The sequence below is a fragment of the Vespula pensylvanica genome, chromosome 18, assembly GCF_014466175.1.
Source record: "Vespula pensylvanica isolate Volc-1 chromosome 18, ASM1446617v1, whole genome shotgun sequence".
NCBI lineage: Eukaryota > Metazoa > Arthropoda > Insecta > Hymenoptera > Vespidae > Vespula > Vespula pensylvanica.
This window is the reverse complement of record NC_057702.1, coordinates 3,505,927-3,526,484: the sequence shown is the minus strand read 5'-3', so window position 1 is coordinate 3,526,484 and position 20,558 is coordinate 3,505,927. Positions and strand designations below refer to the sequence as shown.

At 30.8% G+C, this 20,558-nt stretch overlaps 3 protein-coding genes and 1 long non-coding RNA gene across 7 annotated transcripts; 1 reads left to right on the top strand and 3 right to left on the bottom strand.

The window, feature by feature from the left end:
• Positions 1-377: 377 nt before the first annotated feature.
• Positions 378-2,759, bottom strand: LOC122635402 (adenylate kinase). Its single transcript, XM_043825590.1, has 4 exons — positions 2,448-2,759; positions 2,086-2,322; positions 1,806-1,973; positions 378-1,717 (listed from the first exon to the last, which is right to left on the bottom strand). Exons 1-4 carry the CDS (start codon positions 2,550-2,552, stop codon positions 1,478-1,480), a joined length of 750 nt encoding a protein of 249 aa, XP_043681525.1. The 5' UTR covers positions 2,553-2,759; the 3' UTR covers positions 378-1,477.
• An 862-nt stretch (positions 2,760-3,621) lies between these two features.
• Positions 3,622-19,998, bottom strand: LOC122635584 (guanine nucleotide exchange factor DBS-like). 4 transcript variants are annotated; one of them, XM_043825963.1, is made up of 16 exons: positions 19,251-19,998; positions 11,799-11,894; positions 11,565-11,679; positions 11,371-11,461; positions 11,057-11,287; positions 10,697-10,956; positions 10,373-10,607; positions 9,106-9,300; positions 8,813-8,989; positions 8,484-8,669; positions 8,056-8,391; positions 7,641-7,958; positions 7,357-7,557; positions 7,083-7,291; positions 6,813-7,011; positions 3,622-6,718 (listed from the first exon to the last, which is right to left on the bottom strand). In XM_043825963.1, the coding sequence occupies exons 1-16, from the start codon at positions 19,426-19,428 to the stop codon at positions 6,491-6,493; spliced, it is 3,255 nt and encodes a 1,084-aa protein (XP_043681898.1). In that variant the 5' UTR covers positions 19,429-19,998; the 3' UTR covers positions 3,622-6,490. The 4 variants fall into 4 exon arrangements, with proteins under 4 accessions (XP_043681898.1, XP_043681899.1, XP_043681900.1 ...); XM_043825964.1 differs by having other exon boundaries at positions 11,799-11,891; XM_043825965.1 differs by lacking the exon at positions 19,251-19,998 and adding an exon at positions 17,034-17,192.
• On the bottom strand, positions 12,924-14,541 carry LOC122635586. Its single transcript, XM_043825969.1, has 2 exons — positions 14,403-14,541; positions 12,924-14,331 (listed from the first exon to the last, which is right to left on the bottom strand). Exon 2 carries the CDS (start codon positions 14,284-14,286, stop codon positions 13,315-13,317), a length of 972 nt encoding a protein of 323 aa, XP_043681904.1. The 5' UTR covers positions 14,287-14,331; positions 14,403-14,541; the 3' UTR covers positions 12,924-13,314.
• Positions 18,831-19,934, top strand: LOC122635587. The gene is made up of 2 exons (XR_006328710.1): positions 18,831-19,122; positions 19,215-19,934. It is a non-coding gene; the product is annotated as an uncharacterized LOC122635587 (long non-coding RNA).
• Positions 19,999-20,558: the final 560 nt, after the last annotated feature.

The window sequence follows — 20,558 nt, the reverse complement described above, 5'->3', positions numbered from 1 at the left end:
TATTATGAATATTTAATATTACGATTAATAAATTAAGATTGATGTTTACGCCAATGCTTTATCGCTCTGTATCACATTAGTTTTGATGTGTCCCATTTTCTTTGTCTCTCTTTCTCTCTCTCTCTCTCTCTCTGTTTCTCCTTGTTAACTGTTGAGTTATTAGATGTGACCTTTTCTGTCAATAGAGAAAAGACTTATGACATAAAGTCATTCCACAAACATATTGAGATAGCAATCGATTCATTTCAGCCAATTAAACTAGCATTCCTTTCGAAGAGACACTCTCTTAAGCTCTAAATATATTTGATCCTAATTTTTAAATCATTTTTAAAATGCCTAGCGTAAATAATTGATCTTCTAGAATTAAAAACATTACATTTCTCATAGCATTTCAAGATAAATTTTATTTTATTCAGTTTTACATTTTAATTTCATATTGCAAAATATGTAACATGTATAGGCAGTAACATTGTAATTACTTTCATTTATGTAAAATAGATTTTGATCTATGATACATTTTATCTATAGTCTTTTGTAAAGTTATGCGTTTAGTATATAGGCTTATCCACGCCCATCTCCCCCCTACCCTACCCGATGTGTGCATTCTTAATTTATTTGTTTAATTAATATAATTAATATTAAATCAAATGTCACACTTTTGTATAAAGAAAATGCCAACAAAAGATATTACTAATATAAACATGATCACATATAGAAGTTACCAAATGTGCGTACATAAAAAGATCTTGATTAAAGAAATAACATTATGTCTTTTGTTGATATTACATTTTCATTTATCGACAAAATTTAATCAATAAATTCTATTCTATTATTCCCACTAAAATACATATTTTGCAGATCTACAATGACAATACGAGATATGCAAAGGACTATTATACTTAATAATAAATCTATATGCGTGAAAAATAATAAGTGAAAAATTCATTTACTACAAATATTACGGTAATAAAAATAAAATTATAAATATTATAAGACATATATACTACTGATATTTCTTTGCTTAAAATATATACATATATATTCTGTTTCATTCTAATATTCTTTACTACATACTACGATTTTAGTAACCTTCATATATTCTTAACTATATTTACTGATAAAAACATGTGTGCTTGTGACTTCAAAATCATAAGTCTTATTCGTAACATCTTATAGTGCCTTATTTATCATCTATTTCATTTATCTATAATATATTATACTTACATTTTTTCTTTACATATTGCTATCAAGATTATTTAGTGATACTATTTAATTAATACACTACACATATACATAATATCAGAAACATCATTATTACTGAAACTGTTCTTGAATTAAGTAAATAAATATATTTAATAAGACCATTTATTCCAAAATGAAATATATATCATGATAATTGTAAGTATATTATTTACTTGAAAGAAAATAATATTATCTGGAATATTAACTGTTCCCATGTGATAATAAAATAAGATGTCTATGAAAAGAATCTACTGAAGAAACCTTTTTTCTGATCTTGATTAATAGATCTCAAAAATATGCGATCAATATCTTCGAAAACTTTTGCGCTTGACTGCGCTGCATTGATATAATAATGAATACCTTGTAAAGCATAATAATCGACCAAAGGTTGCGTTTGAGTGTGATAAACACCTAATCGTTTTTTTAAAGCATCTACGTTATCATCAGATCTCTTGATTAAAGGTTCACCAGTTTCCTATTAACAAATAATTATTGTTTTATGCACGGACTCATTAAATTATATTTAAATATATATCAATGTCAATAAAAGTAATATTACTTACATCGTCTGTCATCGGTTTTTTTGGTGGAGCAAATTCTTCGTGATATGATCTACCGCTCGCAGGATGTATCAAACGACCAGTGACTCTTTTTATCAATAAACTGTCATCAATTCCAAATTCAACTACAGCATCAAGTTTGGTTTTTCTCTTTTTTAACATTATATCTAACTATATAAATTCAACAATTATTATACACACGCACACACATATATATATTTATATATATATATATATTTTTTTTTTTAAATACGGTTTAATAATAGCTCTGAGATAAATTTACCTTCTCAGCTTGCGGAACGCTCCTTGGAAAGCCGTCCAAGAGAAAACCACGCTTACATTCAGGCTTATCCAAATTAGAATCAATCATACTAACTACAAGATCATCGCTAACTAATTTCCCTTCATCAACAATCTTTTTTACTTCTGTACCAAGAGAAGAACCAGAATTTATTTCTGCTCTCAACATATCTCCTGTAGAGAGATGACAAACGCAATATCTCTCTTTAAATAAAGGTGCCTGTAACATAAAATGTTATTTAAATTTAACTAATAATACGGCTATTGTAAACGTTGTTATGGGAGACGAAATTGTAAAAAAAATAAAAAAATAAAAACGATAAATTCTATAAAAGATTATTTTACCTGTGTTCCTTTGCCACTACCAGGTGGTCCTAATAAAATAGCATTAATACCTCTTGATGGTATTTGAAAATTTTCTTTTGGTACTGCTTCTGTTTTAGGCGCCATTCTTATATTCTACGATTAAACTTCGAATAAACTATTAATTATAAAAGTAATATATTATTCAAAAATATTTCTTAAACCAGATGTTAACGAATTCGTATTCAACGGTCACAGTACGTAACAAATGTATGAAAGAACAATCAAAGGCGAACTTGCCACAAGGTCTCCCTCTTTAATTTACTATATCGTAAGTAAAGTGATTTGATCTTCGACCTATCAGCTTTAACTTTGGTAGTTGCCGCCAATTTTAGAAATGAAAACAAGTGAAACACTCGATCGTATTTTAAATTTGAAAATAATATTAAATAAGATTGACGTCGATCGTGTAAATATAATATCAATAAATGTTGTGTTAGAATAAACGATTTTATATTCGTTTAAATTAATTTTTAACCAAATTAAAAATATAACCTATATAAATTCGCGTGATTCATTTCGCATGCAATTTTGATTATATAAGATAGATTGTAAATTTATACAAACCTATCTGTGTTTCCATGACCTTTCGTTACGTCTAAGAACATGATCAAAATATATATTCTGAAAAAATATGTACTCATTACGTATTCGTTTAGAAAAGATTGTAAATAAATGTAAAAGATTCAAATAGATTTCAACATGTACATTCATCTTACACAATAATATCATTTATTACTTTTAATTATGTGAGCCCACATAAAAATAAACAATTGCTAAAAAAAGAAAAAATAAAAACACAACGCAACAAATGACTAAGATATATTATACCTGCTCTCACTTATATTTGTTTAAAAATATACATAGGAAGTATGAAAATAAATGCAATATAATTTGCATTTTATATTAAATTCTGTAATATGTTTTTTATCTTTGAATGAATATTTTTGTGAAGCAACATACAATTTATATTGAACGTACAGATAAAATTAATGATTATAAAAATATCGATCTAAAACAAAATAACAATTTTTTCAGCGTCGTTATAAATTTAATTTTGTTGTTTATGCCTTTGAGAACCAAAATTCTATTGCTTCAAAAAGAAACTTAATTTAAAATATAACCATGATATAAATAATATTTCATAATACTCCAGAAAAATATATAGCCGTTTATTACCAGACTATAGGATAAATCCAGAATTTTGTTCCCCAAAGTAAGATCCCATATAATTAGTTTTCTTATAACTGTTCTTAAGTATATGAATTGAGAAATCTGTATATGTCAATATATAATAGCATTTACAGCAAATAGAAGCAATTTCAGCATCCAAATTATGTGTAAAAATATAATTTATTCCTCTTTTTCTCAAAGGAACAACGAAAGGAACCCTTTAGTAAAAAGCAGTTGATCTTACTATAGTAACAAGAGCTCATCGATCTTAAACATCCATAATGTTTTAGATCTTAACTCTTATTATAGTATCAAGATTACCCACAGCAAGAATTTGTATGCAAGAATCTGCTTATATTTGCCAGTGTATTTAGGGAAGTATGGCGATATTGTTATATTATTATTGTGAATTGTTATCATGTTCACAAAATGTTTAAAAGTTGAATAATATCATTTAACAATGGACAATATTATTGTCTATATATGTATAGTTGCTACAAAATCTTTTTTAATGATTAAATCACTTTTTCTACTTATGGATATTTCACCTTGTTTTCTAACTAAAGTATAAATAAAAGATCATATTTTGCAAAGATTATATGAACATACTTAGTTGCTAGAATTAAAATTATTTTTTGAACAGCACAAACATATAAAACCTCTTTTCGTGTAAAGCTGTATTATGCAGGTAAACTTGTTGTTACCTATTATAAATAAAATCTGCTAAATCGTCGAGCTTACATTACTCGGTATTTAAAATTTTTCTGGTATGTAAACATAGACTTGGATAATATCATGTTTTATTCAAATATAATCACTTATTTTAGTACTTTTAAAGAAAATCTAATAAAAACATGAATAATATATAATTAAATAGATTTAGTTTATCTGACCAAAATTTTAGAATTATTATGAGGACGGCGTGAAAATGGATAAAAATATATAAACTACAAATTTCTATTGCGTTTGAACTCTTTGACATAGTAAACAACAAATATAATAGATAATAATCGTAAAACTATATAAATTACATAAATTTTATATTTTCTATATTTTGCTTTTCTACTTGTGGTAGATTGCAAAAATAAATAATTCATATCTAATAAATATATGTGTCTAATAATTACATTGGAACCCTGTATTTAGTGTGAAAAATGTAATTTAAATAAAACTTATCAAGTAATAATTTTTTTTATAGATAATACCGTTGATTTAATGCACATAGTTCCTGCATAGTACTTAGTAAAAGAAAGCAGATAGACGCTTTTTAAGTTAAGTTGTGTTATCTATGTCCATACAAACTCTGAGTACAAATTATATGTACACATATGTTATTATTATGAATTTGTTTGTGGATTACGCATTTTGCTAAAACTGAGACTGTCTGTTTGATTCCTAAAATATTATGTATCTTTAATATTAGATATATTATCGTACTCAATTTTTTTGTGTTTTTTGTTTTTTGTGTTTTTTTTTCTTTTAATATTGCATGATACTTGGTGTTAACATTTTATCATCTAGAAGAATTGTGTACATCTCACAATCATTTCACTTTGCGTATTAATTTAACATTTTTATTAGCCAAATTTTTATTCATGATTGTTGAAAATGTTCAGTTATTTGGTCGCAATGACTCATTAACAATATTATGTGATATCCTAAAAATGGCAATATATTATAACTAAATACTTCTGCATGTGTGTAAAATAATTAATCACAGAAGCATGAAAACTAACATTGTATGTATCACACATTTCACCTCTCAAGGCAAAGTGACCATTTTCCGATAGTATGCAAATATTCTATCATATATATCGTATAATAATACTTAAAAAATATCTAATCTAAATTGTACTATATTGCTTATATGGAAAGAAACTAGATAATAATTCTATTCTAAAGGTACAAATTCGTAACCTTGATGAATATCGTGAAAAAGCGTACAAGGAAAATATATTGCATTTATGCAGTTACATGCACTTTTTTTTTATATCAAAGAAAATGATATTCGCACATTCATATGAATGATATATTAAACAATAATACTCTATATAATGGTAGTAACTTTGGAATATTTGCATATAACCGATATAACTAATTGTACAGGTCACATGTTAAGACTACTATCTGCAAACTTTATGTGGTTTGCGTTTGTTAAAATATTATCGAATAACACTGCAAGGATGGTATTCATATAAATCAGTAGCTTCACCTCCTTATTCCTTTGCTTTATAATATGTAATACAGACTTAAAATCTGCATATTCCTTATTATACAAACGCGATTGTTTAATTCTAAATATACATGTGTGCGTGCACATATTTTTGGGAATTCATCACCGAGCAATTTTTTGTACAATACAATGTCTTTCTCTAACTTCAGATAGATATATCCAATAGTAGGTACATTTCTGTGTTAATGTAAGCGCTATTTATTCAAGAAACATTGCAAATGGTTTAATGCAATGCAATTATCAAATTCATATCTCTCATACATTCTTACATTATCCAGTATATAATAAATTATCTCCTCGTCTCTCAATAATTAAAATCCAACAAATCTTCCTCGTCTTAATATATCATTCCATGTCGGATATTGGACATGTTTAAAAAATGAAGTAAAATGTTATCCAAATGCATGTCACAATATCTTACCAGAAAAGTGTAAGTCCATATACAAACCGTTAGCTGAAATCTATAGAAGAGAATTTCATTGTGTCTTCTTTGTATATTCCTCTTGAAAAAAGTTTCAAAATACCGTCTTTAACAGTAAATATCAACAACTGATATTTCTCAACAGTGTAATGGATTAAGAGTAACACATTAGTCAACCTAATGTGTTAATCGCCTATTTCATATAGTCTCTTGACTATTCACTGATTGAGAACTGCGTGATGTTTTCCGATTCATCGGTTCCAGATAAGCGGCGGGTGCCCATCCTTCAACACCTGTCCCTATGAGTTTAACAAACCACCAACCTGCGCAACCAACTTTCAGAAGTTCTAAATTGTCACCTTCATGCATAGTGACTTCAGATTGCCCAACAGCGCAATAATCTGCTAATGCTACGTATCTTCCACCCTAATGGCAAAGAAATAATTTCTATCATATATACCGCGTATCTTGCTTTTAGAGCTAACCTTATATTTGATTAAATTTAACGTAATAAACTTACAGGTGCTGGACCAGGACTGTCACCAAAGGCATCTTCATCGTCAGTATTACTATTTTCTGAACTCCAAGCAACGTCGTCTTCCGTTGACTGAGACACATCTGTTATATGTGATATAACGCTATTGCCATCCACTGAAAGTGTACGTAAAGATCCAGAAACGCTATTTTGAGCTTCCCAGGAAATTGTTTGACGTAAAGGTCTGAAAATAACAAGAAAGTAAAGAATGAAATGAGCTCGGCAAGAATTCAAGCAATTTTGTATAATTAATACTTGTGATTAGATTTTCCAAGCGCCGAGTTTTGTTTCCCTTTAAGTTCAGCTAATTGAGACATCAAAACACCTTTGATTTGTTTTACCCAAGATTGTTTGACGTCTATACTAGGTGCTTGTATCGTATGAACTTCAGCTCTACCTTGGAGCCAAATTTCAAATCTTCTTGCATCACCTTTTACAGACTCTGTTAAACCAATCTGAGACATCTATATAAAAAATTCATGGTTACATCCACTTCAAAATTCAACAAATAAAAGTTATATCGTCATACCTTCAAGTATCTTTTGAAATGATACGTAGCTTTATTGTGTGCTTGAGGCTTGCTATGCTTACAAAATATAAGCGCTTTTTCATATAGGAAAATATGTCGTTGTGAAGGTTTTAATCTTAAAAGATTAAGTTCACGTTTACTGCTGCTCCAAACACTAAATGAACCTTGCAATAAAAGTTCACCCTGTGCACTTAAATCGCCCTGGAAATAAAACAAAATAAACAATAATAATAAACAATAGATAAAAATCAAATAGAAATAATTAAAATTCAATATATACTTACACCAAAACCGGTGATAGCGGTTTGATGCATGCTATCGTTAACACATTTTAATACAACCAGCATACAATCTATAGCTTCCTGCAATTCTGTGCAACACGATGGTTCATCGCTATACTTTAACAAATCTTTCAATAATAGTTGATACTTTGTAATTCTTTGAACAGGTTTTAAAAGATAAGCTGCAAGTGGGAGTTTGTGACCAAGTCTTTGCTGACACGTCGCTAAAAATTGTGGTTCATTCTGTATCTGCTCGCGTAATCTTTCTGACCTTGGAATATTTTGACAGTAATAACTATACAGCCTGAAGAATATCTCTCTCTAAAAAGTTATTTATACATTCTTATAATTTAATTTAACATTTTTCTATTCTTTATCGATTTTACAGTAATGATCATCGTCGATCATCGACTCATACCCTTTGAACAAAACAAAGAGCAACAAGCTCAGTATTTGAAATACAGTTTTCCAAATCCCTTAGAAATGTCTCTCCATGAAAAATGTAAATTTCCTCTAAGTTTCCAAATAGTACATCAGCTTTGCCAACTAGTGCTGCTGGTATTAGATGAGCCATTGCTTCATTCGTTAGCTCTATTTTGTAACCTTTAATAATCGAGCCTAATTCGGCAACATAAATCCGCTCTGTATCAACAAGTTCTGCTAAAACATGACCGCGTTTTAAACGCAAAGCTTCTATATCTCGTGGTTCACTTTCTGGCGATGAAGATTCTCCTTCTATAGGACTCATTTCCATCTTAAAAACAGATTTTTATTATATATTTTTTATATTAAATGTAAAGATGTTTATTAATCCAGATGCTTAGAAATCTTTAAAAATTTATTTACTTTTGGCATCGTATTGGCTTTCTTCAAGATTCTACCAGGTTTTACTATTTGAGGCAGTGGTTGTAATGGCTTTACTGGTTCTGGTGTTACGGTTTGAACTGGTCTTGTTGGTTTAATTAATTGTTGCTTGAGTGCCATAATTCTTTTATCGCACATCAAAGATACATCTTCTATTCTTTGTAAAACCTTACACAATGAACATTTACTTGAATAAAAATATTTCATTTTGCCTAGACGTAGATAAAATGAATCGCGATAAAAAAAAAAAAGGAAAAAAAGAAAAGAAAAAGAAAGAGAGAAAGAAAAATGCACAAGAAACAAATTCAAACCTGAGTAATGAGTGCTTTAGTTTCTGGCATGACAGAATCTTGGAAAATACATCTAGGATGATGAAATTCTTCTGCAGCTTCTATCAATTGTTGCAGTTCTTGAAGAGCTTGGTCTGGAGGTGTTGTGCTATTTTGTGATGCAAGCAATTCTATTCCACGTGTACACCAAGTATTAGCCTAAATAAAAATAAAATACATAAGTAGATATACATTTGTATAAATAAAATAAAAGATATGATCAATATCTGAAATAACTCAAAATTTTTAATAAATAATATATGTGAGAATGTTACCTTATCTATACGCTCCATGAGTTCTCTGCATTTTGTTAACATATGCAATCGCCTTTCTAATCGTTGACTAAGGATAGTACAAATCCTCTGAAGCTCTACGCATTTAGGTTCTACAACATCTGCAGGACACTGATGTCTTCCAGATAACAGCTGTTGACCTGCAGATATCACTTCCTCAGCACGATCTATGTCTCCCTATAAGTATATATAATTATACTTATATGCAACTTAAATTATTAAGATAATAGAACTACAAGCAATCATTGAAGTTCTCTTTTAAAAATCTAATAAAATTTTTATAAATAAATGGACTATTATATACGTGCAGTGCAAAGTGAAAAATAATAGTAATCATTCTCAAAAAATATCATGCCAATATACGGCATGAATCAAATCCCTATTTTTGTTTTTGTTTTTATTTGTTTGTTCCTTTTTTTTTTACAACATAAGAACACAAATAGACTATATAACAATATATGTATATTAAAGGATAGAGATTTAATTCATTAAAGCCAGTAAATACTTGCTAAAATAAAAAAGATTTGATTTAGATTTAAATATATATATATATGAATAGACATAAAATTTAGAAATGTAGATACTAAATTATAGATAGGAACATTTTAAAATGTAAATTCTATCACAGAATACATGTATTTTGTTAAGTGGATTGCTTACCAAGACCCAAATCCACATGGTATGCAACAAATAGGACTATCGACAAAATGAGGAAAGCGGTGCAGAGTAACATTTTGTGCATAATGTGCATTATATATGTTACTGCTTGTGAAAATATCCAAACCAGAATACTTTATATTTCTACATTAAAGAAAAATAAATATTTATTATATAAACTCCATTTTTATGGATTAAAAGAGATTATACTGGTTTGGATCGCTCAATGCTTTATGTGCAACATATATGATTTTAAATGTACGACTATTGACGCAATATGATTGTTCTTTTTCTTTTTCTTTTTTGTTTTTCCTCTTTTAATTTAATGTTATATGAATCCATATTCAATTTTTCTGTGTTTCAAGTTTTAAATATCTCTTCCATACATATGTACATATGTAGATATATGTATATATGTATATAATATATACACGAAACATAAAAATGACAAATTTTCAATTGGTATGTTTACCATAAATCTTATTCAAGTTGAAAGCCTCCTCAGTGTAGCTGTTTTATTCAATATTTGACTTATATATTTTTCCAATAAAGCAGTTAATAACGCACAACAAACTATAATTAACATACTCACCCTGCATATTCTTTGAAATGCTGATGTATCACAAAGCAATTGTTCAACTCTTGCTTGAGTCTCTCCAACTTCTGTCATTTCTTCGACAGTTTTTAAATGTTGATCTAATGTGGTTTGCAGCTCTCTGAAGTCTTGTTCGAACTGTCTCAAGGCTAGACAGTGTCTCAAACGTGAACTGTGATGTGACCAAAATATGTCAAATGTACGTTCGGTTTCTTCCAGTTGCACAAGTAATCTATATAGAAAGCAAAAAAGGAAGCACTTGTGTAAATAAATTTCACATTCATAAGAAAAATTGGATTTTGTTCGATTTATTAGTTTTACCTTTCTACTGCTGCAACATTTCCTAATCTATCCGGTGTACCTTTGCCAGTTAATTGTCGTACACTATCTAAAAGAGCCTCCCCGTGTCTAGCAGCACTAAGAATTTCTTCTTTTAATTCATTATATTCCGCTTGCTGTTGAGATAATAAAGTTGTTGTAGCAATCGTATTATTGGGAAATTCTATTTCTGATAAACGCCGAGTAAAAGAATCCAATGCAAGTGATACATCTTGCGTCATTGATGAGAATTTTTCTAAACTCTATAAATTAGAAATAGAAACAATTATTAAAAACATATTATAATTATAATTATTTACAAACAACTAAAAGTGTAAAAAGTATTCTGGAAGATATATTTACAATTCTATTTTGTATCCAAGTGTGATGACAGTATGATAAATTCCCACCTAGTTGTTCGGTAAGTTGATCTTTATCTACAAACTCATAGAGTTCGGCAACATTTGCTAAAAATATAACTCGAAATTTAAAGTCTTCTCTGAACAATTTATTTGACACTTCTGATATAGCTTTTTGTAAAAAACCAGCTGGTCGCAAAACATATGCTACATGTACCAATCCAGGAAAAAATCCCTAATATGCAAACAAAAGAAAACAATTAAATGTCTTATCAACAAAGATACTAAATATAACAACATTAAAAAATTAATACCTACAGAAATTTTCAACAGGACTGTTTTGACTGAATTCCATTTATCATTTCTTCTATCGATAATTAAATGGAATCCAAGATCGGCTTCTTGTAAACTGAAATATATTAATTTCATTATATACTCAAAAATAATACTCTCTTTTGTTTTCTTTATTGCTTGTTATATATTTTCAATAATTGTAAAAAATTGATTCTTACGTTGGCACTGAAGTGAGATATAGCATAAGACGCTGATAATCCAAATCAGTCAAATTATGGAAGCTACAATTATCAGGAAAGGTAATTATCGGACATCCTTCTCTTGTTTTGCCACCTATATATGCACAGAAGGAAATAAAAAATTTGATAAAATACAGAAAATAAATAAATCAAATATTACAGTTAATTATTGTTCAATTATTTATGTTAAATAAAAAGTTGATCTTTATTTACCAGCAATTATAGCATATTGTGGTTGAAGAAGGTCTGCGACATCACGAACTGCAAGATCCCCATTCTCTATTTCGCCAGTCATACTCTCAACATCTTCTAAAAAAATAATGAAAATAATTATATATATATATATATATATATCTTTGTAATTTCTAACGATAACATTTTAACATATCACATATAGACATTTTATTTAAAATCCTAATCGTTTAATTTTGACATTGCATACATTTTATATTAACTTATTATATTAAAACAGTTAATTTAATCATTTTATATTTTACCCTTTAAAAAAGAAACTTACAATAATCATTGTAACATAAAAATAATAAAAACTTAATTAACATGTACATATAATTGCACTAATATTTTTTTATAATTTTCACTGACAATAGTGCAGTATGCACTTCACTATAAATCTGTACATCAGAACTGTGAGAGTAGTGCCTGATCCTAGATTGCACTCATATGACCTTGCAGAACCCAACCAGTTGAAACAGTTCCCTGCTGTACCCACAATATTGCTAATATAACTGTAAATTAAGAGGCTCTCAAACATGATGAATTTTAGAAATTTGATGTCTGATAATAAGATAAGATATATTTCGCAAATAATTATTATATAATATTTAATAATCTATCCTTTATTATAATATACGGGTAATTTATGTCATTAAGATAAATTTTAATAGTAATCAAGATATGTTCAAAAATTATCAATTATAAAATGCTATCTTTTTCTAAATTGTTTCCTTTGTGCTAAGTAGATTATTAATAAAATTTAATAAAAAAGATAATATTTTCTGTTATTTTAATGTTCTTCAAATTCTGAATACATTGAGAAACACTGAGCATTTGGATGGAAATATATTTCTGGAATCTGAAATATGAGAATTTCTTCATTTATCATATATAAATTATGCAGGTAGAAATCCTCTAATGTATTAAAAATATTTACCGTAATTTCACTTTTCTTAAATAATATATTTCAAAATAGAAAAAGAAAAAAACATTTTTAGATTATCTATTAAACATTTATTATTAAACATATGATATATATGAAATTTTCATTTATTAAATATGCTATTAAATAATATTTGGATAATATTTGTTTCTTATAAATATCAAAATGATTAAATATATATATATTTCTGTTTTGTTTTTTTTTTTATACATCAACATATCTAGTAACTATACAAAACTTTGCATTTTTCACAAAAAACACTCCTAATTATTAATAATCAAAAACAAAATAGTCTAGTCATGTACTTTTATATTATACTTAATTATAATTTATAAAATGAAAACTCACCGTTTTACATAATTGTTACTCAATGATTTCCGTTAATATCGTGCACACTTCTTTTTTACAAATTAAAAATATTTTACATGCAATAGATTTATCAAGATATCTACATATTCTATGTAAGGATAAAATTATTTTTTGTACAGGTATATTTTTCTTATATGTACCTTTAAAACAAAAAGGCATAAATCTCCAATAATTTTAATACTTTTAAACAGCATTTACTTTAGTTACTGCAATAGGTAATGTTGTCCTGTCTACTAATAAACCGTCAGTAGTTATTTGATAACTAATGTCATCTTGTGTTTTATTAACAGATGTTAAAAAGTAAGTACCATTTTGTCCTACTGCTTCACTTGCAATTACTACAGGTAATATTGTACCATCTTCCGTCACTATTTCTGCTGATTCAGAATGTTTCTCAGGTACATCTCTCTTTTCCGTTTCAACTTTAATGCTATTATGAGTCTGCGAAGGCTGTGACCTAACCACAAATTCTAATTTTGCAAATTTAACTTGTGGAAACTGAACTTTCATGAATCTTCTAAATGTAGAATACCCCATGATTTTAATATCAGGCGAAACTTGTGTACAATACTGTGTATATAAGTCGTGAACAGTTTTACGAGTAATATCTGGCGAAAGATGTAACGGAGCGTTCTTAACAAGTTTAGTCTTTTGTTTTGCCTCCTGACATTCTATAAAATTTTTTAAGAATTCCGTAGCTATCTTATAAATATCCAGAGAAAATGTATTGTGTGGAACTTTTCCGTGATTACCATGTACTCTTGGAGTAACACCATGAGTTATTAAGTGCTTTCTAATCCTTTTTATTTGATAATGTGTACAATTTTCTAAATATAAAAAAGCATCTAAGCACACTCTTCTTCCTTGATATACATAATGAGCTCTTAATCTACGTCTTTCCGTATGTCTTGCAGTTTCATAAGGATTCGTTAAACATGCCATTGTTACACCCATCAAGTACATATCATGTTCAGCTTTCGTTAATTCTGCAATGTTTAATCTATGTCTATACACTGTTTCAGGATTTAGTCCTTTAAAACATTGATCGTCTTGACATTCACAACCACGCTTAAACCGTTCCAACACTTGGGTAGGACTGTCCTCTAATTTTGTAGGATCATAATTCGAGTCGGCTTTTGTTTTCATTTTTGTCATATGTTTCTTTGTCTTGGCAGTACTTGAAGGTCCTATTTGCTTTACCTATAGATAAAAAATATATTGTAATAAATACAGTTTCAATCAATAATATATTTTGTATAAAATATAATTACCAGTTAAGATTATTTTTATATTTATTGTTACCACTCAAATCGTAGTTAATCAGTTCGAAGTTAATTCATTATACTAAATAAAAATAATTCTACGATTTACCTTATCCTTTTCTTCAACTTCTTTTACACGTTTATCACTATTTACACATTTCACTACCTGACTTTGGCACGTCAAAACAGATTCTCCTGCATCCATATCCGTTATCTCAATTCTTCTTTTTAATACAGCGAATATTTTCTGCTACAACTATAGCATCAAAACAATAATAGAATAGTATTATGATTTCATAAAAAAAAAATATTTAATCCAATGCGAATAAAGTGTAGACAAGTAACACGCATGTTCTTATCGTTAAAATAAAAAAAGAATATTATATGTATCAATTCATAGACGAATAGTTTCACTTAAAACTTGTCAAAATGTCTTAAACAAAACGTGTTTTGAAATCAATGTGCAAGAAGGTCGAATATCGCTTGTCACACTTTTGTCTTAATAATTTTCACCTTTATAAAAACATGATAATTCGTGCTCTTACTTACCTTCAATCGTTTCTCTTTGTGAATATCCCATTAATATGAATTCCATTAATATCGATAACACACAATATCAAGAGATTCCCCTCTATAAAACACCATTTAAATGAAATTTTCGCTTAATGTTCTCGACGTTACGAGGCAGTACGTTCGACGATATGGCGAATGTTCGCTCGTACGCCACAAAGAGGGGGAAGAATCTTCAGGATCGTAGTCGCCATTATCGAAACCCGGATATAAGATAATATTCATCGAATTAAAACCAAGAAACGTATTTCAAAATAATCTGTCGTTGGTTTTTAACGAACAAAGAGATGAATGAAGGAAGGAAGGAAAAAAAAAGAAAAAGAAAATAAATATATATATATATATATATACATATATACATATTAAAAATAATAACAACATATAAAATTTTAAGGTTAAATTTGTTTAGTTAAACCGTGCGTGTTCTTTTTCTCTAAGATCTAAACATAAAATAATTATAAATAGTCTGAGCGAGAAATTCTATATTAAAAAATAAAGTCATTGTAGCGCGTATAAAGAAGAGGATAGTGGAGTGTTGAGAAAAGGAGGGGAGGGAATCGATGCTAAGCACGTTGTTCTTTCTTTCTTTCTTTCTTTCTTTCTTCCTTCCTTTCTTTCTTCTTTCATACTCCTTTTATCTTTATACCCTTTATTTTGCATAAGAAAAGCCTCTTCTTACATATAAAGATACGAAATTAAGATGCAATTCCTTTTACGTTAGAACAATGTGCCATAATTATCCGGCTAATTGCTTTCAATAGTCCTACGTCTACGTTATATAAGAGAGAAGAAGAATCATAGCAATTATTTTCTAATTGCCCATGACATATATCTTTCCGTTGTAGATCGTGCGATCGTTGAAATAAATAAATAAATTATTTATTTACTTTTTTTCTTTCATTTTCTTTTCCCTTTTTCTCTCTTTCTTTTTCTTTTTCTTTTTTTTTTTCTTTCCTCACACAGGCGTTATATCAAACGCGTAATTAAGAAAATTAATTGGAGCAACAACAAAATGGCGATTACGATTACGATTATTATTATTATTATTATGTTTTTTTTTTTCTTTTTATTTTCATTTTTATTTTCGTTCTTATATGCACATACTCGTAATACTAATTTAGTTTATTTGCCAAAGTGCGAACATAGGTTAGATACAGCCCTGATATATATCGACTGAAAGGAGTATAATGATGCAAGAGAGGAGGGAGGGGAGGGAGGGCAGGAGAGGGGAGAAGTAGGGGAGACAGGGGTCTTGAGACCGCATGCACACTTCGCGGGAGTAAACATGTTCTCTCGTACGACGTATACGTAAAACGACGGTCTACAAATAACGCAGACGACGTACATTGACTTTAAAAAGAAAAGAAATTATCTGAGCGTATATGTATATATACATATATATATATATAAATATATATATGTAAATATATAAATTTAGGAACAAACGAATTGAACGAGTAACGAAACAATCGTTCTTTTCATTTACAAAAAAAAAAAAAAAAGGTACGCTGGCAAGAAACAGAACACAATTTTTAAATCTCGCGCCATTTCTTAACGAATATCCTCGTATTCAAGAGAGTCATCGGAAATAATAATTGAGGAAATAATTCGAGCGGTCGTTCGTAACGTTTTTCCCACGAATCAATATTTCCTTATCGCACCATGTTTCCTACTTATCACGGTGTTGTCTCTATGTATCACATGTATCTCTATGTAGGTACATGTGCGTGTAAAGATAATGTTAATAATTGAAAATAATTAATAACGAAGGAACGATAGGAAAAGGATCGAGGAAAGAGAGAGAGAGAGAGAGAGAGAGAAAAGCGAACGAAAAGATTTACAATTTAAACGTAGTAACGATGTTAAATATATTATTATAATGTATGCATATGTCATACGTGTGAAAAGAAAACAACCAAAGAAGAAGAAGAAGAAGAAGAAGAAGAAGAAGAAGAAGAAGAAGAAGAAAAGAAACAGACAGAGACAAAAGTAAAAAAAAAAGAAAAAAAAAAGAAAATCACAAAAATACTGCGAATAAATCGCGATAGAAAACCGGCTAACGATTCAAACCTGCGCATCTCGTCGAGCAATGCTGATGGCAGGGACAGTTGCAGCTGTGCACGGATTTTCGACGGAGGATCATCTTGCCTCCACGACGAACGACACGCACGTCTCTTTCTCTCTCTCTCTCTCTCTCTCTCTCTCTCTCTCCCTCTTTTTCTCTGTTTTTTGTCTCTGTTACGACTACTGTCTTCTTCTTCTTCTTCTTCTGCTGCTGCTGCTGCTACCGCTGCTGCTACTGCTGCTACCGCTGGTACCGCTGCTACTGCTACTGTTGCTACTGTCGCCGCTGATGTCGGCGAAAACCGATTTTCGACGACGATGAATTCCGGTCGAATGCCGCGCCGACTTACGACGACAAAAGGAGGCTCTACAGGAGGTCTATACGAGGATACCGTTTTCTCTCATTTGATCGATAGAGAGAAGGCAACCGTGCGAGTAAAGGAACGTATGAACGTATGAACGAACGAATGAACGAATGAACGAACGAATGAACGAACGAGAACGGTTAAAACACAAGAGGGGTGGTGTCTCCTCTCGTACGCCCTTCTCGAACGATGCACCCGGTGTCGACGACTCTTTAGTTACGGCCTTGCAAACCTTCTTCTTGTTCCTCTTCTTCTCGTCCTCCCACAACCTTTCGCGCGCTTGCACTCACTCGAAAATCGATCGCCGATTGGCCAATCGCGCGATTCTCTTGTAAACTTACAACGATCTATGTAACTTGTCTTTTATTTTTTTTCTTCTTCTCTTTCTTTTCGTTCTCCGCTATTTTCTAATGGAGAAACGATCGTAAAAAAAAGAACGCGACGAAAAGCTCGTATCTCTCTCTCTCTATCTCTCTTTTTCTTTTTCTTTTTCTCTCTCTCTCTGTCTCTGTCTGTCTGTCTTTTTATGCACTCGGAAGATGATTACGTCGTTCTTTCTCCTTCTATCTTTCTTTCTTTGCGCATCGCTCATGCAGCGGAGATGCACGGCGCCGCCATGACACCGCATCGCGAACCGCGACCAATCAGGTGGAAGCTATGCCGCACGGCCGAAAGGTGGGTTATACCACGTGACTCGTGCGGCGTGTATACCCGTATTCAAATTTTCTATCGTTTCATTCAAATTTGTCTTTACTTTTTATCTATCGGAACTATCGTTTTTCTCTGTCACTATTTTTAATTAAATAAAACTATATAATTGCTCGTACCTTTGATCCATTGTTTCTACAAGCTTTCTATCCATTGTTTCTACGTTTTCGATGGGTAATATTTGTTATTAACGTTGTCTGTAATCACTTACCTTTTAACCTCTAATCGGCTTTTGATCTTTCACTCGGCGAAAATTATTTATGTATGTACTTATGAAAAAGAAGGTCGAAACATAAACGGGCATACATACATATATACTTATCGAAATGTCACGAATTTATCTTCTAGAAAATTCATTATCAGTTTCGTTCCTTTTACAGTTGCGATTACGCAAAGGCATGAATTTTTAAACGTGCTGACGTCGGAAATGATATTTTTTTTTTTTTTCGTTAGAACTCATTAATCTTTTATCGTACGAATACCTTGGTAAAATGTTAAAATACGTTTCAATTTTTACGACTGTAAAGGAAAAAAAAAAAAAAAAAAAAAAAAAAGAATAAAACGCTTTCGTAAAACGTCACAACTTTTTGCGTTTCAATTCGATAGACACGTTGAAGTTAATATATCTCGATAATGAATGATATTCCTGATAGAATGATATGCGAATTGTATGTATGTATGTGTGTGTGTGTCTGTATGTCTATGTAATAAATAATTCGAAAATGTTAAATTGAATTTAATATATCCAAATCCATTTGGACCATTATTTCCGACGATCATGTACTCGTTAACAAACAAAAACAGGAATTAATATGATCGAAGGTGTTCAGGATCGAAGAAGAGTGTCGTCGACGCCCCGACAACAAGAGAAAGAGAGACAGAGACAGACAGAGAGAGAGAGAGAGAGAGAAAGAGAGACAGAGAGAGAGAGAGAGAGAGAGAGAAAGAGGGAGAACCAGAGAAGGATAGGATATACGTAATGTAGGAGTACAGAAGGGTTGACAATAAGTTAAAGACGAAGGGTAAGTAAAGATCGGTTTAAACGGATGAGAGGATGAGTTCTAAGAAAAGGGTTCGGTAAAATTCTTATAAAATTGTAGTTTTTCGTCCGAAGGCAAGAAAGGGAACGTTCGTATCGTTCGCGACTCACCAGCCTCTAGAAGTTCGAGGTCCAGATTACCGCTCCTGCTACGGCTGATGCTACTACTTCCGCAGGCATTGCTATAAGCGGACCTGTGGGACTCCTCCATGGCGCGAGACGCACTACGCTTGAACTGTTCCAGGAAACTGTCTATCTGATTTTCAATGCTGCTCGGTGAGCTGGCCATCTCTTTCGGATATCGAACGTAGGCCGTGTCGTCGTTGACGGACGACGGGGAGGTTAGAAGATAGATAGATAGATAGATAGATAGACAAATAGATTGACGGGGGATATATAGATAGAAAAGCAAGAAAAGGAAGAATAGAAGAAAATTGAAAAAAAGAAAACAAATAACACTACCAAAGAAAAAGAGAAGAATTAGTAAGGAAGATCGTAAATGCGTTGTTTCGATGACAACAAGAAGGAAGAGAAGATGAAAAATAGAAAAGGACAAGGACGTGGAGATAACGAGGATGACGAAAAACGAGGATGACGAGGACGATGTGTAAGTGTTCAACGACGTTTTTTTCCGATCGATTCGTCGTGCTTATAAACGGGCACGCACTCTGATGCCCGTGATGCGTGCCTACATTTTCCAATTAGCCTTTTCTTTTTTATCAAAACGAGACGTAAGAATTTCTCGACGATCTTTAATGTCACGCGCCGCGCTACCACCGTACGACGAATCCTCGGTCTTATCCTCTTCGGCCCCTGCAACACTTCCTCCCGCTCTACGTCGCATGTTCGCTCGCTATCGAGGAACGACCGGAACTGAAACGCGTCGCATCGTATGTCGCAATGCTTCAGCGGCAGGTGTCGCCACTGTGTTACCTCCCTTTTATCACCTTCTTCCCACCACCTTCGATTTGTACCTAGCTTGCGCATCAACGCGTGAAATTCTTCTTCTTTCTTTCTTTTTTTTTTTTTTTCTTTCTCTTTTCTTTTCAAAAACCAATCCTTTATTCCTTCGAATAAATCTGAATCGACGGGTTCTTAATACATCGTTTGTTTCTCTTTTACTCGTTTTTCGTATTTCTTTTCTCCAAAGCTTTAACCTTGTCGTTATTAGATCGATCTTTTTTCTTTTCTTTCTTCTTTTTTTTTATACGAAGCTCCGTATACGCTTTCATAACTCGAGACTTCTCTTGTGGGGATTCGATTTGCCGCTATTCGATGTATGTTATTATCGGATCGCATATATTAAAATAGAAGACGTAAGATAAAGAGAGAGAGAGAGAGAGAGAGAGAGAGAGAGAGAGAGAGAGAGAGAGAGACAGAGAGAGAGAGAGAGAGAAAGAAAAAAAGAAAGAAAGATAC

Excerpts from the sequence above, each read along its gene's own strand:
- LOC122635584 (XM_043825963.1), bottom strand. The coding sequence starts at position 19,428 with ATGGCCAGCTCACCGAGCAGCATTGAAAATCAGATAGACAGTTTCCTG. Across the intron at positions 8,392-8,483 it reads AAGCCAATACGATGCCAAAA|ATGGAAATGAGTCCTATAGA; the intron begins GTAAATAAATTT and ends TCTGTTTTTAAG. Across the intron at positions 7,292-7,356 it reads ATTTCAAAAGATACTTGAAG|ATGTCTCAGATTGGTTTAAC; the intron begins GTATGACGATAT and ends TTTTTTATATAG.
- LOC122635402 (XM_043825590.1), bottom strand. The coding sequence starts at position 2,552 with ATGGCGCCTAAAACAGAAGCAGTACCAAAAGAAAATTTTCAAATACCA. Across the intron at positions 2,323-2,447 it reads GTAGTGGCAAAGGAACACAG|GCACCTTTATTTAAAGAGAG; the intron begins GTAAAATAATCT and ends TTTATGTTACAG. Across the intron at positions 1,718-1,805 it reads AAAAACCGATGACAGACGAT|GAAACTGGTGAACCTTTAAT; the intron begins GTAAGTAATATT and ends ATTTGTTAATAG.
- LOC122635586 (XM_043825969.1), bottom strand. The coding sequence starts at position 14,286 with ATGACAAAAATGAAAACAAAAGCCGACTCGAATTATGATCCTACAAAA.